The sequence below is a fragment of the Dasypus novemcinctus genome, chromosome 21 (assembly GCF_030445035.2).
Source record: "Dasypus novemcinctus isolate mDasNov1 chromosome 21, mDasNov1.1.hap2, whole genome shotgun sequence".
NCBI classification, from domain to species: Eukaryota; Metazoa; Chordata; class Mammalia; order Cingulata; family Dasypodidae; genus Dasypus; species Dasypus novemcinctus.
The window spans coordinates 28,154,644-28,180,194 of NC_080693.1; the positions used below are offsets into that span (position 1 = coordinate 28,154,644).

The 25,551-nt window shown below is 60.5% G+C and overlaps 1 protein-coding gene across 2 annotated transcripts in view; it reads right to left on the bottom strand.

Annotated features, from left to right (window-relative positions):
- SPNS2 (SPNS lysolipid transporter 2, sphingosine-1-phosphate) overlaps nucleotides 1–21,133 on the bottom strand; it is a 35,222-nt gene extending 14,089 nt beyond the window's left edge. Inside the window, exons 1-2 of one of the 2 annotated variants that reach the window (XR_009182366.1) lie at nucleotides 20,611–21,133; nucleotides 7,740–7,805 (exon numbers count right to left, since the gene is read on the bottom strand). Coding sequence is in view for 1 of the 2 variants with exons in the window: in XM_058283743.2 (XP_058139726.1) it covers nucleotides 7,740–7,805; nucleotides 20,611–20,971 (427 nt within the window). In the remaining variant the exon portion in view is untranslated. The remainder of the gene's footprint in view (nucleotides 1–7,739; nucleotides 7,806–20,610) is intronic. The other variant, XM_058283743.2, reaches the window with a different exon arrangement.
- Between the last annotated feature and the right edge of the window lie 4,418 nt (nucleotides 21,134–25,551).

Here is a 25,551-nt window from a genome sequence, read left to right on the forward strand (position 1 = left end):
AACCGCCTGGGCGCGAATTCAGCTCTGCACCTTCCTAGCCGGCTGACCCGGGGCAGGCCCCGGCCCTTCCCTGCCTCCACTTCAGTGGCGTGCTGCTGAACGGGTTACAAGTGAATCTCTGAAAAGGGAAGGAAAAATGTAAAAGCCCTGATTTGTAATGTCTGCTGACTCCCGTGGTGTAAATACACCCACCGAGGCGAATGTCAGACTACCAAAGCGACATCGCCGACCACAGAGCTGCGAAGACTGAACAAGCAGCCCCCGCTCTGTGGGATTTCCACCACGCAGACACGATCGGCGCAAAAACCCCAAGAGCACAGATCGTAGTAAGACATAGCGGAATAATTAGGAAGGGATCAATTTTGAGAATCCGTGACATGCTCCTAATATAATTTCATTGTAAAGGTACATAATTTGATTTTTAATCATGGTTGTGCTGAACAACCAGCTCACAAAATTCCTGAAAATTTAACGATCGACTCTCATGAGTTGGTAAAGCCAGCTCCAGCAAGCCAACTTTGTCGTTTGCGAAATGAAGATTAAAATAGCAACTCCCTGGGTTGCTCTGAGTACAAGATAAAATAATGCAGGTAAGGTAGTCAATGCCATGCCCTGCCCAGAGCAGGCCAGCCTCGGTCAACATCAGCCCTGGTTTAAATTAGCCAAGGTGGAAAGTATTTCCTCACATCTAGAAAAAAGGAGGATTATTCCTGCTGGGCCTGCCTCCCAGGACCTGCTTGAGCGCAGATCAGAAATTTAGGTCGCATGAGGCTTTACACACGTTATAGGGGGCAGTGGAAGAATTGTCCCCTCTGACCCTGTCCATGCTGGGGGGGGGAGTGGCAGAAGGAAAACAGAGTAGGGGTTGCCCCCTGTCTGGCCAGGGAGAGGGGCCGCCCACCCGTGGGTTGCCCAACTTAAATGGCTAAAATGCAGGGGAAACAGCAAGGAGGGCCAGCTTTTGCCAGGATAGTAATGGGAGGCTTCGTGGAGGCGGTGATGTCAGAATTGGACTCTGAGGGATGAATAGGAGTTTACCATGATGATAATACTTAAAATTGATAATATATACAGAAATGACAAATCTTATAAGTAATAATAATACAATGGTTAATGACCCACAATGCTTACTATTAATAATAACTGTCTTTTTCACTTATGGAGCACTTACTATATGCCAGGCCCATGGATGCGCCCTTGACATCGGCACAGATTATCTCATTTAATTTCACTACTATCTACATGGTACAGAACAAACAAAAGGGGCTGAAAGGGTTGACATCACACAGCTAGTGCATATCGGAGCCAGAATTTAAATTTCGATTTGTCTGACTCCAGAGCCCTTTCTCTCAATCATATTACAGGCTTCCAGGCTGGGAAGGGTCCTGGCTGGCATTCCCAAGACAAACTTGTGATGGGGACAGCAAGGAGCTGGGTCAGCCTGCAGCATGGGAAGACCATGGAGGAAGCAGCCGGAGATGAGGCCACGGAGGGAGAGTGGACCCTAAGCACGATGACCGGAGCTGGCCTCCAGTTAGAGGGCAGTGGAGAACCCCAGCAGGTTCTGGTCTCCCCTCGCAAGGCTGAGAGTTTGGAAGAGCCCCTGCTGGGTGGCTGGAGAGGGGCCCGAGGGAGGTGACCCCGGCCCCTGGCCAGACCTCAGCCATGCTGGTCCATCCTGCCGCTGGAGCGGGAAGGGCAGGCCCTCCTGGCTCTTGCAGCCCCTGGACTTCAGCCTGCTGTCCAAGGGGAGGCACACCGTCCCCACTGGCCAGCCCCAGCCTGCTGCAGGACACGCCCTTAGCTCACCTGAGCCTCACCACGTCTGTTCCCATTCCACAGCTGGGGCCGCTGAGACCCCGCGAGGTGGAAGAACTAGCCCAGGATGCCCGGCGGGTCGGGCAGGGACATTCTGGACCACTGCCTGGCCCTCGACGCCCTCCCCTCGGGGACAGAAGAGAGGGGACCTGTCCTGAAGGTAGAGGGACGAGAAAGGATGCTCCTGGCAGATGGAACCGCCCAGGCAAACACCTGCACGTGTGACTGTGCCCCGTATGGGGACCCAGAGGCTAAGGCAGCCAGGACGCAGCCTGTGCTGTTCACAGAGACCAGCCCGGGCAGGGGCCCCAGGCTAGAAGCTTCCCGTGCCAGTGCCCCCCACCACGTGGTCTTTGTCTGTTGGAGGAGATCTTTCTGGGCAGTTCGGTCGGGGTGGCTTTCCCAGCAGTTCCCGCACGAGGACATCCTGTGGCCTGGGCGTGGGGACGCCCTCACTCGGCTCACGTGTGCTGAGCCCACAGGTCCGGGACAATAGAGCTGCAGGGCGGGGAGCCAGGCCGAGGGCGCGGGGCTCCCTGCCCCTCGGGCGCCAGGCGACCACGTGCCCGAGGCCTCGCTCTGTCCTCCCTGTGGTGGGATGACGCCCCCCCTTCGTGGGGCTGGTGAGAGGTCATTTGAAAGACGGCGGCCTTGGCCAGGACCGAGCGTTTGTCCGCCCCTTGGGGCTGCCCGGCACTCAGAGGACTCTACCGGCTGAGCCTTCTCTCCTGGTCACAGCCTGCTTGGGTGGCCTGCAGAGGGGGCCTGGCGCCCAGAAGTTCAGCCCAGCCTCGGCTGAAGACTGTGCCTGAGGAGCCCCCCACCCGTGGAGCTGCTGAGTCACCCTCACCCCCTGCTGGCCCCGCTGGACTGCAGGAGGCGGTGCTGGGGCAGGAGCAGGCAAGGGCGGAGCTGCAGGAGCCCTGGAGCCTGCGCCCAGGCCCGCACCAGCCGGGGCTATTTTTACAAAGTCCAGTTCGGCCGTCCTGTTTTTCGGGCCCGGCTCGCCTCCCTCCACATCCTGTGGGCAGGGAGGATGCTCAGGCCGGGGTGGCACCAGCCCTGCAGCGAGCCGGGCGGGGCCGGCTGGGGGGAGCCCTGGGGCCTGCAGTGCCCCCCGCCCCACAGCCTGCCTGAGGGACGGACGGCAGCCAGCCCCTCCGAGCACAAGGCCAGTGCCGGCCTCTCGGCCTCGGGGCCTTCCTTCCGACAGGAGAGTCGGGGGCCGCCCAGCTCTGCCAAGCGCGGGGATGGGGCTGGTCGGCTGAAAGGGGCAGGGGAGCAGGGCCAGAACGAGACGCAGCCCAGCGCAGAGTCGCCGTCTGGTTTCAGTCTGAGCTGGCCCTTCTTCTGCCCATACACCCCCTCGCGGCACTTCCTCCTTAGGGCCCTAAAAACTCCAGCCTTGAGCCGCCTTCCGGCCCGCTCTGCCATCTGTTCCCGCACTTGGGGACACCCTGAAGTACAGTTCTTACGTGTCGCTGCCCTGCTCCAAAACCTTCTCTGGCTCCCCTTTGCCCAGAAGTCCTACGCCAGCTCAAGCCTTTCACAGCCAGGCCCCAGCTGCTGTCCAGCCTCCCGTCCCTCCGCCCAGCCCACAGCCGAGGGACCAGAGGCCTCTGAAGCCAGGCAGCGTCCTCCAGAACCTTTCCTCCCACGCCTCCCTCTCCCTGGGCCGCACCCCTCCCTCCACCCCAGGCCGGGTTTGGGCTGATTTCCTCAGCGCCATCTTCTCATGCACTCATTTTCTCTTCAGGTGGGTCTGAGCTACTTGTTAACTCCCAATTATTAAAACTGTTATTTTCATAATTACGTTTTTCACTTCAAGAGTTTTGAATTTGGAACTTTTAAACATCTCTTCTCATGATGTGCTCTTCCTGTCTTGTGTATCCTCTTTTCTTCAGAGCTTTGAAAATAAAGCAAACTTAATTTCAAAGTCCCTTAGCGATGAGTTAATCCTCTGCTGTTCTTTGGGAGTCAGTTCTCCCATTTCTCTTGGGCCAGCTATCTTTCACTCTCTCATGTGTTCTACTAATTTGGAATTTGGGGGAAGCAGATGTGGCTCAACAGATAGAGCGTCCGCCTACCATATAGGAGGTCCAAGAGATGGATACCCAGGGCCTCCTTGCCTGTGTGGTGAGCTGGCCCACGTGCAGTGCTGCTGTGCGCAAGGAGTGCTGTGCACAAGGAGTGCTGTGCCACCAGAGGTGCCCCCGCCTAAGAGTGTCCCCCCCTGCAAGGAGTGGCCCCTGCGCAAGGAGAGCTGCCCCACGCGAAATCACAGGCCGCCCAGGAGTGGTGCCACACACGGAGAGCTGATGTAGCAAGATGACACAACAAAAAGAGACAGGTTCCCGGTGCCACTGACAAGAATAGGAGCAGACAGAGAAGAACACACAGTGAATGGACACAGAGAGCAGACAACAGTGGGGGAGGGGGATAAATAAGTCTTTTAAAAAAATTTTTTGAATTTGGGTTTGTCTTCCATGGAACTATCATCTGTGTCCATGCACAGAGGCATCCTGCAGGGGCTGGAACTAAGCGGGAGACCCAGGAAGGAGACAGGCATCCCAGAGAGGGAACACGCCGGAAAACTGCCCACCAGCCCAGGGGCACAGCTGGGAGCCAGGGAGCTTGCCCTGGGGGCTGGTGGAAAGCGAGTCATCCACGTGACACTAGAACCCAAGCCTGCACTGCCCCATCCTCAGAGTGAAGAAACCCTGAGCCTGGAACCTGGGCCAGTCTGGTGATACTTTGGTGAATCTGGGGGATGGGCAGGTGGGGGTCTGTTGTACTTTTTATTTTTTACGCATGTTTAAGATTTTCATGATAAAAATGGCTATATTAAAATAGTTTAACAAGCTTCTAAGACATATGTCTGGTCCACAAACTCTGCATCATTCGGCTTCAATTCCAGCTTCTACTCCAATTTTTGAGTTCAACTCTTCATTTCTGGCAACTGGAAATTTCCCTGCTAGCTTAGCATTTGAGCTTAACTATATGCTTTCAATATGTTTTCTCGGGATATTATATCCAGCTTCTCCAGCAGTTTGAAGGGGACAGGAAGCTTCTCACATCTGTTCAATCTGACAAACGGACTGAAGTCCTTTCCCCTGGGCAAACTCTAACTCATTCTTCAAAGCCCCAATCAAATGTCCCCTCCTTGGGGAAGCCTTCTCAACTTGCTACCACCCAGAGCTAGGTGCACCCTTACCACCGTCCCCCTAGGCTCCCACAGTCCCCCTGTGCCTGGGTGAAGATTGGATGGTAACTTCTGTGTTCTCATCAGTAGAGAGAATCTACTTGAGGGCAGGAACTAAGTCTGCAGTGGAACCCTGCATGGGGCCTGGGGAAGAGCAGGGTAGCGGCAGCTACCCGTTTTGGTGTGGCCTATGGGGGCTCCTGATGTCCCCAAACAGCAGGACCCATGAGCTGTAATCTTGCTATGGCTTTTGGAGACGCTGAGCTGTGGCTCCTGCAGGCTGCTCAGGGCCAGCCCAGAGCTGGCAGGTCGGCAGGCTGGCTACCGCGGTACGGGGGCTCCTGGAAGCGGGTTCTTCCCCAGCCAGCCCCGGTGCTCTGGTCCCAAGTGCACACAGCAGGGGCAGGCCCAGGCTGATCCCTCGGCCACCCCCACCCTGTCTCCCGGCGCAGCGGCTCCTGGTGCCGGCAGATGGGCAGGAGGCCTGCCCTCAGCCCTGGCCCTTTGATCCAGGCAAGCACCAACACCTGGCCGGCGCCCTCCTCCTCACTCTGACCTTATCGGGCTTGGGGAACAGACAAATGTCTGGGGCTCAGGCCAATTAGGTGACTCGCCCGGTTGCCCAGTCACATCCTGGCCTAGCTAGACTGGCTCCTTGGCTCAGGTGCCGACACTCTGGGGAGCCATCCCAGCGGTCGGTGCCAGGGGCTGGTGGCAGGGGAGGGGCCATAGGTAAGAGCCCAAGGGTCTCTGGGAGCCCGGAACTCTCACCGTGACCGGGGGCAGCCCGGGTGAGGACAGCAGGACCGTCAGACGCCTAGAACGCCTCCCCGATGCCTCTGTCCCCCACATGCCTCCAGGCCCTCTCTCACGCCAAGACGGAGCTCGGAGGCCGATTCCCAGCCTGCCACTCTCCCTAAGCTGTCCCTCGCCCCGTTTGGTCCTCTGACGCTTTGGCTGCAAAGTGGAGCCGACAGGAAGGAGCGTGGGGGATCGTTGGAGGAACCCTGTGGGTGGGCCGTCCACCTCTGGCCGGGCTGCTGGAGACAGGTGGGCCCTGCGTGACTCCCGGTCACAACCCCGGCAGAAACCAGGCCGCCCTGACCTCACACCTTGCCTGAGCGCAGATGCCCCCGCCCCCCCCTTCTCTCCCCGGGAGGCTGGGCTGGCCCTGGCCCCACTGGCTGGGGTTTGGGAGGAGAACGCTGGGAGCGGAGCAGAGCCTGGCTCCAGATCCGCCAACGAGGCCGGGCCCCCAGGGGAGGCTGAGGCTCGGGCTAGGTCCCGAGGGACTTAGAGGCCAGGGAGGGAGGGGACCCTTCCCTCACCCGCTCCGCAGCCTGCACCCTCCCACGCTCCCCTCTGGCCTGCATTTGATCTTCCCTTCTGTGAGGGCTGGTCGCTGCACAGGCAGGGCCCCAGAGGCTGGGGACAGGGACCTGTCCCAGGCCCCGGGGCGGGCTGACTTGCTCTGGCCCAGCTGGGGAGGCCCAGGAAGGAGGCAGGGGACCAAGGAGAGGCTTGGGCGCACAGCATGGAGATGGCAAGTGCCAGGGCAGGGACCTGGCCACCCTCAGGAGGTGCTGGACTACACGGCTTTGCCCCAGTGCCGCCTCGGTTAATTCTCACTTTTCAGGGCTGAGCCCTGGGGCCTCTCTCTGAGCCCCGAAGACCCCGTCTGGGATAGGCAGACAGGCTGGCTGAGTGCTGTGGCATGCTAAGAGCTCACAGCGCTGTTCTCTCAGGTCTGGCACAGCTTGGGCTGGAATGCCACCCGGACAGGTCTGGCAGGTTCCCATCCCGGCTCACAACCACCCCCTCCCTCCCCGGACAGCCCAGGCCCGGCCAGGGGTTTGTGTGATGGGAAGGACTGGAATTCTGATCTTAGATCTGATGGGGCCTCCCAGCGGGAGGGGCTCTGGGAGCAAGGGGTCCAGACACGGGCAGGACCAGGCCTCCTGCCCGCAACGCTGGGATCCAGCTCTGGCTCTGGGGCTCTGCCCAGGCCTGGGGGTGGCCTGCTGAGGGACGGCCAGCATAGCCACGGCGAGGGGGAGGCCAGGGAGCCAGGAGGCTAGGTCCCACATGGGGGTCCCATGAGGGGGCAGGGAGAAGACAAGGGAGGCAGGGTCCCCTAGAGCAGGCAGCAAGCATCCCCGGGCGGCCTGGGCTGACGGGCTGGGGTAACGACTGAACGACCTGCCACAACCCCCGGCCCAGCTCAGCCCAGGTGGTCTCGGGCTTCTCCCAGCAGGCAGCTTGGAAGGCTGGGGGCCCAGGGGAGAAGCGGGCAGGGTGCTCCAGCCCACGTCTAGCCACGACCCTCATTCTCAGGCTCCTGGCCCCAGGTGTGCCAAGCAGGTGGCGTTTTCTGCTTTGTCATGGAAGGCGATAGCCAGGGTTGAAGGCAATGGAAGGGGGGGATTTGTGGAAACGGGGTCTGCTGGCATTCCCACTTCCTGACCCGAGGAGTCCCCTTTCCTTGGGATGGAACCCCATCTCTGGGGCCGGGGCCCCTCAGGCAGGTGTCATCCACCTTGTCATACAAGTAAAGAAGGAGATGCTCAGAGAAGGGGCTCCATCTGTGAGTGGCCATGGCGGGATTCCGATCCAAAGCCCGGGCTCTTTCCAGGAGAAGAGAGAGCTGGCGGGGCCGACCGCCAGCAAGAGAGCCCGAGAGGCCAGGGCCTGCGGAGGGGCCAAGGGGCGGGGGGCTCACCTGACTGCAGCAGGCCGGCGCCTCGGTCCTTGACCCCAAAGTGCTGCTGGATATCCAGAAGGACGCCTGGGAGAGAAGGCGGAGGGTGCTCACAGGTGTTGTCTGATGCCTGGTGCCTCCCATGACCCCTCCGGGTGTCCCCAATCCCGGCCCAGCCTGCTGTCCCCCCTACAGCAGCCCCAGCCCTGCTGTGACCTCCACTCTGCCCAGCGGCCGCCCGAGGGAGCCTCGAGCCTCCAGCCTCCCATCCTGCCTCCACCAGAGCCTCCCACCTGCACCTGCGGAGAGGACCCCACCCTTTCCCTCGGCTTCTGCAGGCTCCTCCTGGGTCCGAGCCCGGGGAGGGGGGCGGCACTTAAGCCCCCTACCCGCCAGCCTGGACCTCGGCCTGAACCAGGCTCTGGGAGCTCAGGATCAGGCCCAGACCTTGACCTCAGGGAAGAGCGCAGAGCCCACTGCCCAGAGAGGGGTGGGCAAGCCGGCAGCTGCCAGAGGCTGGGGACGCCCTCTGGCAGGGGAGAGGGCAAGGGGAGCTCACAGGCAACACTCACGCCCACTCACAAGCACTTGCACACACGCGTGCTCGGCCAGCTGCCCTCTGGACTGTCACCAGGAACCCCAAATTTCGGATGTGGGTGCCCAGTTGCAGAGGGCTGCGGCGAGGCTTCAGGCCTCCTCCCGTGGGGGGCAGCCGGCCCGGCTCCCTCTCCTTGCCCACTAGGATTTGCCACATCCAGGGGGCGGCCGGAACAACTGGACACCACCACCAGATGGCTGCGGACAGACGGACGGAGCCGTGGCTGTACGGAGGGCCGGCCAGCCTCCTGGAGCCCTCCCAGCTCGGCGCCCTCAGCCTGGGCTCCTGAGTCATCCCCGGCCCCTGCCCCTCCGGCCCCAGGGGCCCCCGGGCTCAGGCTTATCTCTGAGGACAGTGGGAGGTGGGACCCCAACCCGCGCCCCTGCCCACAGGCTTCTGCACTGAGAAGGAAGAGGGCAGAGGAGAGGAGGCAGGCCCTGCCGTCGGGGGCTCCCCGGCTCTTTGTGACAATGGAGATAGTAAAAAACCCTACAACTTCTCTAATACTTAAAAATATGTATTCTAATGACACAAATGAAAAACGATGCTGGTGGCATTACTGAGCCTTAAATGCCTGACTTGTTCAATCCTCACTCAGCCCCATAAGGCTGGTACTATTACCCCAGTTGACAGAGGAGGAAACTGAGGCACAGAAGGTTAAGCCGCATGCTCTGAGTCACACCGCAGAAGGGAGGGAAGTGGAGTCTCCAAGCCTGCGGGAGGGTCAGTCTGGCCGTGGGGGCTGGGGACAGAGAAGGAGGGGAGGGGACGGCCCTGGGCCCTCCCGAGACCAGGGCTGGGATGCCGGGCCGTTCCCCAGGACGCAGGACCGGAGCGGGCCAGCCACCCAGCAGCCTGATGGCCAAGAGGAGCAGGGCGCCCCCGTTAACGCCCAGAGGGGATCTACCGTAATTACCGTAATGAGAGGGCAGTGCGGCCAAGGTAATGACTTAAAGATTTATTTATTTATTTGTTTGTTTCTCCACACCCCCCCCACCCCCCCCACCTCCGCTTTCATGACTTAATAACTCGGCCTGGCCTCGAGGCGGAAGCCGGGGCTCAGATCAGGACCCTGCTCGGGGCCTGTGCTCGGCAAGACCACCTGGCAGGACCACCTGGCCCTCCCGGCTGCCCCCACCCCGCCGCAGGGGCCGGAAAGCTTTTGGGCCACGGGCGGCACAGCTGCACCCGACCTCGGGCCGCCCCCCTCGCCTGCCTGCCCCACGGCCCTCTCCCACTCCTGCGCCGACCTGGTGGGGACCTCCATCCCTCCTGAGGTCCTGAGCTGATCACACCCCTCTCCTGCTTAGTCAAAGTGCTCCTGGCTCCCTAGTGCCTCGGGGAAAAGGTCCAGGCTCTTCACCCGGCCTGAGTGAGGGTCTGCTGCCCAGCCTCACTCCTCAGGACACCACCCCCCCTCGTGGTCCTTCAACTCCACACACTTCCTCTTCTGTCCTGGCACCACCATGTCTGCCCTGCTAATTCCTTCCAGTCCTTATGACTAGGTCCGATGCCTCCTCTTCTGGGAAGTCTTCCCAGATCTCTCCTCCCACAGCCCTCAGTAAGCAAGTTGACATCCACCCCAGGCTCATCCTTGTCTTGTTTTGGGACCTTGTCACACAGTAGGATGAGTTAGTTTTATAAGGAATACATATAGGGACATGGATATGTACTCCTTGGGCCCACTGTGACCACTACAAGCCACTAGTTACTGGTTCCTGCTAAGTTCCAGGCACTCAGATGGTTTTTTGATCCGCACCACCTATGCTGGTATGATTATCATCCTCATTTTACATCTGAGGAAACCACGAAGTGAAAGTAACATAAGTTGTCTGAGTGGAATTTGAACCCAGGTCTGTAGTTCAAAACCAAAGCTTGTTCTTCTGCCGCACTGCCTCTGTGGGAGCCGCTCTGCTCCCCCAGCCCGGGCTCAGCACACAGCCCACTGGTCTGCGAGCACGGGGCCGTGGCGAGTTACCTACAGAACCCAGAACGGGGACCGTCACGATTTAGGTGTTGGGTGGGCGAAAGGCTGGGTGGGGCCGAGGGGGCAGGGGGCATCCACGTCCCTGGCGCTGAGGTGGCACGTGGCTCGGCAGGAACATCAGACTCACTCTCTAGGAGGGAGGCCACGTCCAAACGGGCCCCATGAAGACGCTGTGTCCACAGCAAGTCAAAACACTCCTGCTTCCTCCTCGCGGACCTGCTCCCCTTCAATGACCCCAAGACCCAGCTTTTGCCTCTGCCTCCAGGAAGCCTCCCCTGACTTCCTCTGCCACACAGAGGTCCTGGTGAGGGGGAGGGCCGCTTCTCCATATCCAGATAGGCGTCTGAACCCCTCGCAATGCCTGGGCCCACCTGGATGGGGTCTAGACTGAGTATGCAGGAAGCCAGGCATGTCGACACCCCTTTTCTACCTCAGCCCCCCACGCCCCAGAGCCAAGGCCTGAGCCCCAGGCAGAAGGCCAGACAGAGCCTCCCCGGGAAGCAGGGCCTTGCGCAGGCCGTGAGGCCCCAGAGCGGGCACTGCCTGAGACTTTGTGGGCTTGTTTTCCCTCTTCCGGGCCTGGAAGGGGCCGCGGCCGCAGAGGGGCCGGGTCCCGCGGGCCGCTGGCGCGGGAAGCGTGTGTCACAGCCGCTGTGCCGGTCGTCGCCTCAGATTTTCCTCTGGGCTCCAGGCTGGCCCGGGCCCAGGCGCCCCCGCCCGCCTCACCACAGCCTTATTTTTAGCCTCTTTCCTGGAGGCTGAGGTTTGGTGGGCCCCAGGACAGGCCTCGCGCCCAGGACCAGCCTCCAGCAGCTCAGGCCCACCCCACCCCACCGGCCCCACCTGTTCCGGGGCACGGAGGGCGGGGCTCCCACCCCAGATGCAGCCCCCCCCCCCCCCGCCGTGCCCCGGGCCAGGCCTCCCAAGGCTGCCACCCCACAAGCCACGGCCAGAATCTCCTCCAGCCACAGGTCCTCCTCCGCAAGACCAGGAGTCACCTCGGAGCGGCCGGAGCACCTGAACCGCCTCGCCCAGGGACCCAGCCACCTGCAAGCCCCCGGGCCGGGCCTCTCATCCAAAGCCACTGCCCCTCTGCCGCCCAGGGACCCTGGCCCCGCACCTGCAGCCTCTCCCTCCTGCAAACGCGCTCACTCCCCTCCCAGCTGGTGGTGAAAGAAGCCCTGGCCTGTCCCCTCTGCCAGCGGCTGCTGCTCTCTCCTCCCTGCACAGCCGGAAGACTTCTCTCCCCTGCCCACCCCTGTCCTCACCTCCGTCCCTCCCCTGCCCTTCCACCCCCTGGCGGCTCAGCCCCACCACCTTGCCCCATCCCTCTCACTTTCCCAGCTGCCCAGACTCCCGCTCCACGGGTCTGCCCCTTGGCCCCTGGTTCCTGCGCAGCACCACTGCATTTCCCAGGCCAGACACCGGGAGCCGGCCCTGACACCCCGCTACGCCCCCTCGGCCCCGTGAACGCCTGTCGCCAGGCCCCAGCGATTCTCTGTCATCCTCGCCCGGGCCTCCGCCCTGGGCTCCCTGCCTCCAGCCTCGCTGGCCACCCAGCAGCCCTTGCGCGGCCTGTGTGCCCACGCACTCCCTGATCGCCTCCTAAATTCCAAGCCCTGGGATGAGGGTCCGGAGACCACAAGACAGTTTCTGGACTCAAGGAGCTAGTGCTGTGGCCCCTGGGTTGTTGGCCCTCAGGCTGGGCCTCAGAATCACCCACTGGTGGCACGTAATACAAGTAACAACAATGATGGAGTTACTATTATCAGCAACTAATGTGTACTGAGTGCTTATCACATGCCAGTTTTCCCAGTATCAGCTCACTGCATGTGGATCCCCAGGAGCTCTCACTGGCTCCCCACTGCCACCGAAATCAAGCCCATTTTCCTAGCACTTGAGGCTTCCAGGGTCGGGTCCAGAGCTGTCCTACACACGGGAGCCCGTGCACACGGCCCTTAGGCTCCAGGCAAAGGGCAAAGCCGCGAGCTGACCTTTGCCCTCCCTGGACCTCCGTCTCTTTCTGTGTAAAATGGAGAGACGGGGGAAATCAGTGGTCCCCAAAGCTGCCTGACAGCCCAGTCGCCTTGAGGAAACATGCTTGCTAAAATAAAGCTTCCCGGGTCCATCCCCAAACCTCCCGGGAGGTGGGACCCCCGAACCTCCTGTTTGAACGCACGGCCCGGGTGGGACTGGAAACCACTGCGCAGCCTCGCCGGAGGCCCCTGACGTTGCACGGCAGCCTGCGGGCCCCTGCGTTGTTCCTGCAGCCACAGCCCCTCCTCGGGCTGTCCGCCTCTACGCGTTCAGGCCAGCCTCGTCCTCCAGCGCCCGGGTCCGAGGCCCTTAGGCAGGGCGCCCCTCGACCCGCTCATCTGCGGCTCTGCTGAAGGGGTGCCGGGTGGAGTTTGGTGCTGAGACCCCAGCTGGCTGGTCAGGGGCTCGTGGTGCTGGCCCAGCTCTGCCGGCCCCTGGGTAGCCCTCCCCCTCCCCAGGCAGACCCAGCCGGCTGGCATCACGGAGGCCTTGCAAAGGCCAAGGTGCCGGGTGAAACCCTCCTCTCAGACCAGCCCCGGGGGCAGGGCCTGAACAGATGACTCTGAGCCGCTTCCTGCCTACTTAGCTGGGACAGGCCACTCGGCACCTGAGTTCACCCAGCCTTCATCGCCCCGTGTTCATTCAGAACAGGAGGCAACTTAGCTGAGTTCCCAAGAGCATGGGCTCCAGAGCCAGACCATCTGGGTTCAAATCCTGGTTTCTCCACCTTCCCGCTGTGTGACCTTAGGCAAGCTAATTAACCTCTCTGTGCCAGTTTCCTCCTCTGTATAATGACTTAATTTTAAGGCCTGTACATATGGCTGTTGCGAGTCTTAAATGGGTTAACCCATGTAAAGCGCTTAGAACACGCATAGCAGGCACTAGGTAAATATTACTGCTGATCATTAACCACAGAACAATGGAGAAATTCCACCCCAGTTTCTTTTCTCCAGAATAGAAACATGCTGGAAAGACAAGGTCTGGGCGTCCAAAGGGACAGACTGTGCCTGCCATCGGCCAGGCCCCCTCCAGGGGACCCCGGCCCTCCTCTGGAGGCCCCAGGGCTGGCTCGCTCCGGGAGCCTCACCCCTTCTCCGAGGCTGGCTCGGCCGCAGCTCCCTCCCCGGTAATTACAGGGGCCCGGGGGCCTGGCTCTGCTGACCCGGCTCTGGATGGCTAAGGCTGGAGACCACAGCCTGGCCCTGAGGCACCCCCACCCGCCTGAGGGGACAGGGCCAAGGCCGCGCCCCAGCCGGGGCCTCTGGTTCTCAAACCCCCTCCCGCCTCTGAGCTCCCCGAGCTCCTGCCCCTGTCCTTCAGGGACAAGCCAGGGGACCTCCCGGAGCCTCTGGCTCCTCCTCTCAGCCGCAGGGTGCCCATCTAAGGAGCGGCCTAGGGTCACAATCCATCTTCGCTGAGCCCCACTGAGTTTGTTCTATAAGTGCCAACCCTCTTCCTGCCACTCCACAAATCTGGGTCATTCCGATCAAGACAGCCTCATGGTCCTCTCTGCAGGGAGCCCGAGGATGGGTCCCCCGGCCCAGGGCCTCAGCCGCTCAGAGAGACCCCACGCCCTCCCCAGAGCCCCTGGACCCTGAGCTCCCCCCCGCACGGGGCACTGCAGCTGAAGACACTGCCCCTCCCTCCCCAGGAGCCCTGCCTGCCGCCCACCCTGAGCCCGGAGTGGGCGGGGACGCGCAGCCCGGCCTCTGTCCTGCGGTCATAGTCTATCATTTGGGGCAGCTTTCCTGGAACCAGGCGCTGCCTTAGCAATTTGGGGACTTTGCACAGCCACTCCTCGCCCGGCTCAGCTCCCACAGCCCTGTGCTGGCCCAGGGACTCCCAAGATCGCCGGGACTAGGGACAAGGTGGCCTCACCCTTCTCCTACCACAGAGGGTGTGGCTGGGGTGGCCACAAACAGAGGATAAGGCAGGGCCGTAGAGGCGGGAAGAGATAAGCGACCTCAGAAGGGCGACTCTCAAGCCAGTGGCCTCAGCCTCGTGCCCGTGCGTCCCCGCGTAGCCCTGGGAGAACACTTCTCAGACCGAAAACAGATTCAGAAAGGCGACGGGGCCAGAGGCTGCCCGGCCAGGCCGGAGCTAGGCCAGGCTGACCCCAAGCCCAAGGCCCGGCCGTGGGCCCCACCTGCACCCTGGCAACCCCTCAAAGAGGCGGCAACCCGCCCCCTCTCAACACACACACCAGCCGCCCTCACATGGATGCTATTAACGGTTGTGTGACCAAGTACCACCACCCCTCTCCAGGCACAGCCCTTTACAGTTTACAAAGCCTAATCATGTTCCTTGGCTCCTGGGACTCCATTCGGCAAACCCGCACCTGGCGGGTCACGGACCGCAAAGATCTCATCGGGTTATCGGTTGGGGGGTGGGGGTGGACGGGGGGAGACCCTCGCTGGGTCTCCACTAGAGCAGAGAACTTAGGGGGTGCTGGGAGGACAGGATTCTGTCCTGAGCCTCCGAGCTCTGGCCAGTGCGTCTCTCTCGCTTATTTCTTGCTCTGATATAGATGCCACCGCCCTCAGCTCTGTCTCCCCCAAGACCCCCCAGCCAGCAGGAGAGGCCCATGCCCAGCACAGACCCCCACAGCCAGCACCCTGCTCACACCTCCTCGCTGTGTACCCTGGGCCCAGCCCTCTACCGCGAGCGCCGCAGCTGCAGAGCGGCCTCGGTGCCCCCTGCGTGTGCGGAAGCCGCTCTGCCCAGCTTGGGGGTGGGGGCAGGGAGACCCCATTGTCAGGCCCGAGGCCGGGCAGACAGGGACCGCCGCTGACCACTTCCTCCCATTTCCTTCCTGGAGACGCAAGGCCCCGCGGTTCATTGTGTGTCCCGGTCAGGACAAAAGGGCAGCCCCAGCCGCCACCAGCGAAGCCTCAGCCTCAGCACGGGGATGGGCAGGGACCGGCCAAACTACCAGCCCCCTGCAGGTCACACGCATGGGTGGATCCCAGCTCCGCCACTCCATCGGGCCACGAGGCCCGAGCCCACGCCAGCTCCCCACACACGCCAGGGCCACTGAGACCACCAGGCTCGGCCGCTCGGAGGCTAGGAGGGAGCTGGTTGCCCTACACAGGGCTAGGTACTGTGTTGGGTGCAGAACGGTTTGATTGAAAGCCAGGAGTTAGGCACCTGGCTCAGCCCAGGGAGCTGGGGAAGTCTTTCTGGAAGGAGGGCAGAGGCACTGACGAGCACTGCTAGGGAAACTGAGGCTAGCTCCTGCAGCTCCTGGGGAACAGACCTGGTTAACCCAGGGGAGGGAGGTGCAGGCAGAGCCGTGGACCAGCAGCCAAGAGTTCCTGAGACCGACTCTTAGACCTTTGGCCACTGTGAGGGAGAAGGAACATCATCTCTCGTGGACTCAAGGCCCAGAGAGGGTCAGAGCCTGCCTCAGGCCACAGGGCAAGTCTGGCAAAGCCAGGAACAAGAAGCTCAGCCCAGGAGACCTTGAGGGCCCAACAGGGAACCCAGGCCTGGGAGTCTGGGAGTCACGTCAGTCTTCTCTTTGCCTCCCTCACTACACTCAGGATTTCAGGCCCTATGCCCAGGCAGAAACAAGAGCCACTTCCTGTCTGGGCAAGGAAGGGATCAGGAGCTCCCCCTGTCTCAGCAGCTCTGATGGGACGGCCTCACTCTGCCCCATTCACAAAATGGGAAACTGAGGTGCGGCCTAGGGAGGTAACTGGCCCTGGGCCCCAGGCTAAGGTGGTGAGTTTCAAGGCACTTCCTCTGACAGGTCAATAGCACAGCAGAGGGGCCGGCAGGGCCAGTAGAAGGTGCCAGAGGAGGAAGAAGGCACAAGAAAATGGGCAGCTGTGGTTAGTCACCGGGACCCTGGCATTCCAGGCCAGCTCAGTGGCTCACCTGCAGGCTGACCCTGCCAGGTGCTGACACACGGCTCTGGAATGCAGCCTGGGACGCCCGCCCCTCACTCTTCAGCAGGAAGTCTCCCTACAGTGAGGACATGGCCCGGCCAGGGTAGGGACACCCGAGGGGGCAGGGCAGGGGGGTGTCACCTACCCTCATTCTTAGAACTACAGGCCCCACCCACCCAGGGACCCCGCACATGGCCCTGGGCCTCAGTTTCCCCTGTTAACTCTGGACAGGCTCACCCTGCCAGATAAAAAAGAGGCAAGAGGAAAGTGAGCCCCAGCCTGGCACCGCCGGGGCTGGCAACTCTCTCCCTCTGCACCCAGCTCGGCTGTTTGGGGAAGCCCCCAAGCCCTGCCAGGCCTGTGTTCCCAGCTGGGTCCCTGGGCTCCTCTCTTCTTCCAGGTTTGTGTTAGTGAGGGGTTGCCATGGATACCAGTCTCAGCTTCTTTGGCAGAAAAGGACTCCCCCAGGGCCGGGCTCTGCCTTTCCTCACCAGCCCCCTCCCCACCAACTCCAAGTGCCCTAACAGCCACGGACTAGATCAGATGGAAGGAAAACGGGTCTCAGGAAGGGAACAGATGCGCCAGAGAGGCGAAGTTGGGGAACGATCTCGGTTCTCAACATGGACAGGGTCCCAGGAAGCTCTCCCTTTGCTGAGCAAAATGCTGCCACCTACTCCCCCAAGCTCTGCTTCCATTTTGCAGATGGAAGAACAGAAGCCCAGGCGCAGAGGCGGCTTGGCCCCGGGAGCTGGGAAGAGGGGGGCCCAGGACCCTCGTCTCAGAGGCTGCCCCTGCGCCTGACCCAGCAGCCACTAGCGAGTGGACTCAAAATGCAGAGTGGCTGCCAGGCTGGGAGGTGCAAGCGGGAGCCCCGTGTCCTAGGGGAGCTCAAACGGCCTTGGCTACCTTGAGCTGATATTCATCTGCCCAGAAAGGCTTCCGCTCTGGCCAGCAGAGCCTCCGTGTTTCCAGGCCAGAAGGGGGGGGGCAGGAATGGGAAGAAGGACCTGCCACCACCTCCACCCGAGGCTCCTGCAGCTGGAGAGATTGCTGCCCAGAGAGGAGGGGGGACGGGTGTCTGGTCCCACTCTGCCCGGCCTGTCAGTGTCCCTAACTGCACAAGGAGGGAAGGGTTCAGACGAGGTTTCTGGGCTACCTCAATTTCATCCAACCCAAGGAATGCGCAGGAAAAAAGTCCTGGGAGCCTGGCCTTCCTCACCTCACCTGGTTTTCAGACTACCGCCCTCAGGGGCTTCTCAGGGGAGGAGGAGAGGCCTTAATTAGCCCTAAAAATGCTTGGGCAGAGGCAGAGGCTCCTGAGTTCCCAGATGGAGACAGCCCTGCAAAGGGCTTCTGAACAGGGGGTCCGGGACAGAGGGAAAGGGCCAGGGGCGCAGCTTGAACGAGGCATGGCAGAGAAGGCAGCTGGCTCTCCTAGGAGCCTGGCCTCGTACCAGGTGCTTGGGACGCATTCTCATTTATCCCACACCACCTGGGAGGTGGAGAGGAGGAAATTCTTGCACAGAAGGCTCCAGTGATGTCCCCAAGGTCACACAGCTGGTAAGTTCTTCAGCCTGGACTCGAGCTCTGGCATCAAAGACTACAGGCCTGTGCTGTCCACGAGGGTGGCCCTGGCCACTGAGTCCCTGAAACGCGCCAGTCCCAACTGGCGTGTGCTGGACATGTAAAACACACTGGATTTTGAGGACTCAGTAGGAAAAAGAAGGCAAAATAGCCCTGTAATAATTTTCCTACGGGTTTTATGTTGAAATGAAAATACAAAGGATATATGGAGTTTTTAAAAAAGGAATGAACTTCACTTGTTTCTTTTTACCTTCTTAATGTGGCCACTAGAAGATTTTAAATTACATATGTGGCTCGTATTCTATTCTTCTGGGACAGAGCTGGTGTAGACCATGAAGACAGAAATGTACGGATGGGTTGAAGGGAGGTGAGTGAGGACCTGCCCCATTCTATGTTGGGGGCGTGGGGGTCTCAGAGGCCAGGCAGGGCGGGACATGGAAGGTGGCTAAGCAGCGCCCCCGCCTCTGTCCCCTCCGGGCCAGCCAGCAGCAAGTCCTAAGGTGGACTTAGGCCTGGGAGGACCATACCCCTCCCCCCAGACACATCAAGCCATAGTGGTTGTCACAGAGACAGTAAACATTCCTAAAAACTGACCTTGGGGGGGGGGGGGGGCGGGGAGGAGTCTACCATAAAGAGAGAGAGATGGAGCCAGGCTTATCCGGAGAGGAAATGTGTGCCTGTTGTGTGTTGGGGGCGGGGCTGGGACAGGGAGGGATGTACGCCCAGGCGGCTGTTTGCACAGGGGTTTCCTATTGCCCCCCTCCCCTCTTAGCCCCCGCTGCCCGCCCCCTTACCAATTTGCAGGAAAGTTCCTATCTTGTTCCCCCATTCGGACGTTCTGACTCTGGCACCCAAGTAGGGGTGGGGCAGGTAAGCACCAGGCTGCCCTGATCCCACTCCCCCTACCCCTCCAGCCCCAGGCAGAGTCAGTTCCCCGTCAGAGGGGGTGATCTGGGGCCGGAAAAAACAAGTTGGAAAGTGTTACGGTGCCAGAAGCACTACCATTCATTCCCTAGCTGAGAGAGGGTGGGGAAACCTCTTCCCAGGGAGACGCTTACTGGGAGAGCCAATGCCAGCTTTGTCATCCACTCTCTGTGTCCTCTAGGACAAGGGCCTGACGTGGGCTTTGGTTTCCCCAGGAGCATATGGGTGACTATTTTGCACTGAATGCGGGTCCCCAGTGTCCTCTGACTTCTCCCCACAGGGTGGCACCTAAGCTTCCATTCCCAGGCAGCACGGCACACATGCGTGCACAGCAGGGACCGCTGTGCCTGGGTGGTGCTCAGTGTTCCTGCTCCCCAGGCCAAAGGAAGGTTCTCTTGGGGATGACCCAGAGCACCAGAAACAGGTGGCCCTGGTGTCCTCTTCCAATGCCCAGTGGAGGGCAGAGCCAAGGGCCTTTGAAGCCAGGGGAAGAGGGGAGCAGCAGCAGCCTCTGCTCTCCCAGCAGAGTTCTCCCCTTCCATTTGACACAAAACCCCATTTGACAGACAGGGAGACTGAGGCCCAGAGAAGGAAACCCCAGTGGCGTGCGGGAGCTGGCCACCCAGATGGTCATTATGCCAGGAGTCTCCTCTATCAGTCGCCACAAAGTTCTTGAAAGTCTGTCCAAAATTTCTCCGGCTGTTTTTTGTTTTGTTTTTTGTTTTGGGTAGCTCCAGATTTTGCTAAACTGAGGTCAGGGTAGGCAGATTCTGGGCCAGCATACCAGGTACTCAGTCATGTCTCACCTCCCACAGGGAGCCCCCTCCTATGCCAGCCTGGCCAGAGTCCTTTTCTCTCAAGGCTGCACCATTTCTACCCAGGGACAGCTCAACCTAGGGCAAGTCACTATCCCCAGATCCCTGAGAAGGGAGGGAGGAGGGTGAGCAGACCAGAATCCCAGATCCCACCCATTCTCAAAGGGCCCAGGGATCCACGACCTCACAAACGGGGAAACAGACCTACACCCTAGCTGAGATTAGCCCAAGGTCACAGCACCCAATCATATTATGGTCAAATCTAGGGCTAGAACCCGGTTGTTCTGTCCACCCCGGCCCCATCCCCAAGGCTGGTTCCCAGAGATGCTCAGAGAGGATGAAGTCGCCCCTCTCTAGTCCCAGTGGCCTGCGCCTTGCCCCAGGCCCTGAGCTCCATGGAGCAGGGGGGAGGCGTCTTCAGGCCTCTAGCCAGGGCCAGCTGCAAACCGCATCCTGGGTCCCCAGGCGCCGCGGACCCGCCCCGCCCCTCCCTCGGCTCCCCGCAGCCGGGAGCCTTTGTCAGCCACGCGCTCACACGCTCACACACAGATCCGCGCTGCCACGCGCGCACACACTCGGTCTCCCTGGCGCACACCCGCAAGGGGCGCGCGTACTCGTCGCACGCACGCCGGGGGTTGGAGGCGGCCGAGAAAGGAAGGAACTGCTCGGCCACCGACCGACAGACGGCCCGGACTGGGGGAGGGGAGAAGAGGCCCGGGAACCTGAGGCTGGGGTGGGAGGGGGTGTGGAAGCAAGAACACAGCGAGACGCAGAGGAGACTCTGCCGAAGAGGACAACGGATGGGACGTCAAGGGCTGGGTTCCTCCGCGGGTGGGGGTCCCCCAGTCCCTGACCCTAAGGGCTGGTGGGGGGGGGGGGGGTCTCTGGCTTGGACATATGGAGTACGGGAGCATCAGCTCCCCAGTTGGTGCCCGAGCAGATGGTCCCTTAGGGACCCCACGTAGGGCTTGGATATAGGAGGCCTGGGACCAAAGGCTCCCCGGGGTACCTCGAATCGGGGGTCCTGCCCCTCGGGTTGGGTGGGGCACTCGCTCACCTGCCACGGTGTACCTGTCCAGGTAGTTGAGCACGTTGCCCAAGCTGAGGATGGCGGCGGCTGCCCCCCGCCCGCGGCCCAAGCTGGCCGGTTTGGGCTGCTGCGCGCCGGGGCCCTTAGCAGCAGCAGCACAGCCGGGGGTGCCGGGGTGCCCGGGTGGGGCCCTCCTCACGCTGCCGGACAACGTCTGCACCTCGTCGTCAGCGGTCGTGACTCCAGCGCCGCCCGCGCCCTGCGCCCCGCAGCAGCCGCCTCCACCAACCCCTCGTTGCGCCCCCCGGCGCCGGCGCCGCCGCTCCGCGTCCGCCTCCTCCTCCTCCGCGCCGCCCGCCGCCACCGAGGCGCATTCCAGGCACATCATGCCGGCCGGGATCGGGGCGGCGGGGGGCGCGGGGGGCCCGGGCCCCAGGTCGGGCCCGCTCAGGGCGCGCGTGAGCCGCGGAGCCGCCGCTGCACCATACCGGCCGGGCCCCGTCGGCTCCTGCGCTCCGGCCCAGGCTGCGGCGCCGCCACCGCTCAGCCCGCTGCGCCGCTGTCGCCGCGGCAGCTCTGACAGCTGCGCCCCGCCCCGCCCACCAGCCCCGCGCCCAATCGGCTCCGCGCTCCGGCCCCAGCCCCACCCCGCACGTGCTGCCCGGGAGGGGTGGGGGGCGGGCCGCAGCGCCCCTCCCGCCCGACGGGGGCGCAGTCCAGCCGGAGTCGCTGGGCCGCCGAGGCCCGCGAGGACCCGGAGGGGGTTTGCGCGAAGCTCCAGAGCCGGGAGTGGGGTTATGGCAGCAGGCCTCCCCAGCACCTGCTCAATGCCCTCCACCCAACCCTGCCCACGGGGTGGGCTCCCGGCGGAGGCTCTGGAAGACTGCAGGGGGCTCCGGCCCAGGGCATTTGGACATCGTGGAGAGAGGCCCTGAGACAGAGGCGCCTGTTGGAGAGCCCGTGGCCGTTCCCACAGCTGCCCACCTGCTCTAGTTCAATCGGTTCAGGGAGGGCAGCATAAGAACCAAGAAGCATGGAAGGGGGGTGCTTGGCCCAGGACCCAGGTCTCCCAGGTCTCTGCGAGGCCCAGAAGGCTTGATTGCCCACCTGCCCACTGAAGCCTGCCCCAGCCCCAGTCCCTCCCCTTGGGCCCAATCCTGCGCACACCCAGGCCCTGCCCTTGCCCCACAGAGACAGCTCCTGGCCGGGAAAACCCACCAAGCAGAGGGCATTAGGAAAGGGCCTCCCCGCCTTAGGGTACCATACCCCCAAGCTTCAGACATCCAGCTGTGTGTTAGGAACGGGGCAAAGTCCCAAGTGGAAGACAAGAGCCGAATCCTAGCCCTGCTCTGCCCCCATGTGCCGCATGGCCCTGGGCGAGACCCAGGCCCTCTCTGGGTCTCAGTTTCTCCACCTGGGAGTAGCTAGAAGGGTGGGCTTCACACTGTCTGGAAGTCTATGAGCACTCCCATGCAGCCCCCACCCCCTTATGTGGCGGGGGGTATTGGGGAGAAGGAGTCCTACCTGCCGTAGAAAGTGAGTGGGGAGCTTCTGTGTTCAGGCCACCATTGACACCCTGGCCCATCTCAGAGGAGCCGTGGCTCCATAAAGACCCCCCACCAGCCCTCCCCCTCATCCATCTGGGGGCTTTGAAAGGAAAAGCTTGTGAAAATGAAGCTCAGGGGACAGAACGTTAGACCTGACCGAGATCCTGGAGTCGAAGTTCACCGACAGGCCTCAGGGCACGGACATGACCTCACCATGGACCTGCAGCCAGTCAGTGGCAGGGCTGCGGCTGACAGCGTCAGCTCAGGCTGGCAGCTCAGCTCCCACTGCACACTGCTCCTGGGCCCCACAGCCCCGGCAGGTGCATTACGAGAAGGTGTGGGCCACAGCGCGTCACTGCGCAGCCGATGGTGCCACAGTACAAGCCCCCCGCCCGCCCCGGCAGAGTTCATCCCCAAGCTGGTGTTTCTTGGCGCCTTCAAAGTGTATTTTAAATTCTGCAAAGTGACTAAAAATATGCTTCAGCATGTTGGATATGAATGACTGTGACTCCGGGAGAGTTAGGAAAACAGTTCATTCGGAAAGTTGCCTTGCTGCCTCTTCCCAGCTTGCGTCTGCAAAGCCGGATGGGGGAAGTTCCACAGGGTGGCCTGGGATGGCAGGTGAGCCCAGCAAGGGTAGACCTAGCAGCTTCCCAGGGCTGGGGCTGGGCCCCAGCAGTGGCCCTCATGCCTGTGGGATGTGTCAGCTGGAGGATGAGGTCCAGCTGTGGGATGCTGCCGAGCCGTGGTGATTTCCGCAGCTGTGAGGGAGGCGTGCGCGCGGTGTAAGGCCGATCCCTGCCCACCAGAACGCTTCATGCTTTCACCCACATCCCTGACACCAGAACGCCTCATGCTTACACCCACATCCCTGCCCAGGGCATACCGTGGCCCTCGTTTTCCACCGCTGAGTAAGCCCTGGAGCAAAGGAAAAGTTTGGAACCTTTCTCCTCTGGGGGACCTGTAAGCTGCTACCACGTGAGCCAGCCACTCCTCTGTGTGGTTTTGCTGGGGTTTTAACTCAAGGGGCCACCAACAGCAGGCCCATGGGACAATAAGCCCTTCTGGGCTATGAGGGCCTGCGCAAATCACAGTGGCCTTCGGAGAGCTTCTGCCAGTATTCGGGGACCATCAGCTAGTAGGAGTTGTAGGGTTCTTATTTCTATTGCATTTCACAGGTAAAAGACACTGAGGCCTGAGGGCACACTTTGTGTGAAGGAGCCTGGGCTAAACCCAGCTATGTCTACCTCCTAATTCAGTGCTTCTTTTACTGCCCTATAATGCTGTTCTTAGTAATGAGAGGCTGAACTCAACAGCGGCTAATGGGCCTCCCAGTTTGGGTATTCATTCATTATGTCTAGACCATAATTTCAAAAAAGTGGGGCACAGGATGCTAACTAGCTATTATTCCAAGGGCAAGTATATTTGAGAAATGGTGAGGTAAACACAGAGAAGTAGTTTTTCTTATTGAAGAACTTTTCAGAGCCTTTAATATGAGAGTGTGTACTGTGAATGTCTCAGAGGGAGATATAGGCTACCATGTTCCCATGTGTATTTGACCATAGAACATCTTACCTTGCAAGACTAGAGCCCTGAAGAACACACTGAGAAACAAGGACCTAGAATGGAATAGCTCCTCCAAGGCCAGTACGTGGGAGCTCAGTCCAGCTCCCCTCTGCCCATGCCCCTATACGGAGTGTCTCCAAGGCTCGGCATCCCTTCTTACTTGGCACACTCTCCATAGGCAGCCTCTCACCCATGCCTGGGCTTTCAACCATCATCCATGTGCTCATGACACCCCAACCTCCATGCTCATGATGCCACAATATCTGTCTATAGACCTGGCCTCACTTCCAGCACCAGATCCATATGTCCAACAGCCTTTTCATAATGGTCCCTAGACATCCCACAGGTACCTTAAGCATGGAACATCCAAAGGAGCTCCTTCTCCCTCAACTCCACATCTAGGGCCTGTCATTTTCTTCTCCTTAATGCCTCTCCATCTCTCACCTGACCTTGTAAAGCTCAATGTGACCTGCCCCAGAAATCTTCCTCCAGTCTTTTCTCCATATTGCCTGCCAGTGAGATTTTCTAAATCACACACACGATTCCATCACTATCTTGCTCAAAACCTTTCCACAGCTCCGACTGCCAACAGGATTAAAAAAACATCTAAGTTCCCTAACATGACCTCCAAGACGTTTCATGATCCATGCCAGTCTCTAGCCTCAGATTCTGCTGCTTTTCTCTTAAAATTACATTCCCATCACACTGAACACGGAGCTCCCTGAACTCATTCACAGTTATTATACTTCTTGGAGCCTGGGAAGCAGCAGGAATTGGGGGCACTTGTCTCTAGTCCCTGCCCTCCGCTCAATAGGAAAGCCCTTGTCCTCCTAACCCAACGATGATTCAGGACCATGGAGAGCGTCGTATTGCCAACCTGCCCAGGCACACCCCAGCCCCTTACCCTGACCATTTGCTAATGCTCTTCCTATGCTGTCTAGCCAGCTCCCTCCTCCCACTTGTAGTCCTTGAGAAACCCAGCACAGACATGACTTCTTCCAGGAAGCCTTCCCTGACCCACCTGGACAGTCATTTCCTCCTCTAGGCTACTTGAGTAACTTACACCAAACTCATTATGCTGATTATGTTTGTGCATGAGTCCACCCCCAAGGCTGCTTGAGTAACTTGTGCATCCCTCCATCACGCAAAACTCATTATGCTGATGATGTTTGTGCGTGAGTCCACCCCCACCCTACAACAGACCGTGAACCTTGAGGGCCCATACCCAGTCTGATTCAGTCCAGAGGAGGCGCTCAGAGAATGTTTGTTGATTGAATGAGTAAATGACATTTAGTAGGTGCCCAGGAAATACGTGTTGATTTGCATCAAGTATCTGTTGCCTTGAGTGACTCACAACCAACCAGATTCCTCTCCTGGCCTGTCTGGAAAAGGCATTTTCTCCCTAACTGATTCTACCCACCATCAGCCTCCACCTGCCATTTGCCGACACCCTTCGATTAGCCTTCCCTGCAGGTCACCACCCACGGCTGGAGAGAAGGCACCACCTCTCTGCTCCTGCTGTTGCCACGCTGGGTACTTGCTGGAGGTTCCCCAGCCCCAAGCCTGGGTCTGCCTCATGAGCTGCTCAGAACACTTCGTTTCTGCCTCTCTCTCCTGCTCAGAACAGATGGCTCTGGGTCCCTACTAATACAGAAGTTCCTGTTCTGTCATTTGAACATTTTTAACACTTTTTAAATTATATCAGGCTCAGTCTCCTTTGCCAATGGACTTGGACTATCAGAATTGAAAAACCCTTTAGGGAACATTGAGCCCAGGCCTTCCCTGACCCATGGACAGCTGCATCTTAGAGAGGGGCAGTAGCCTGCCCAACATCACTGTAGCGTACACTTGTCAC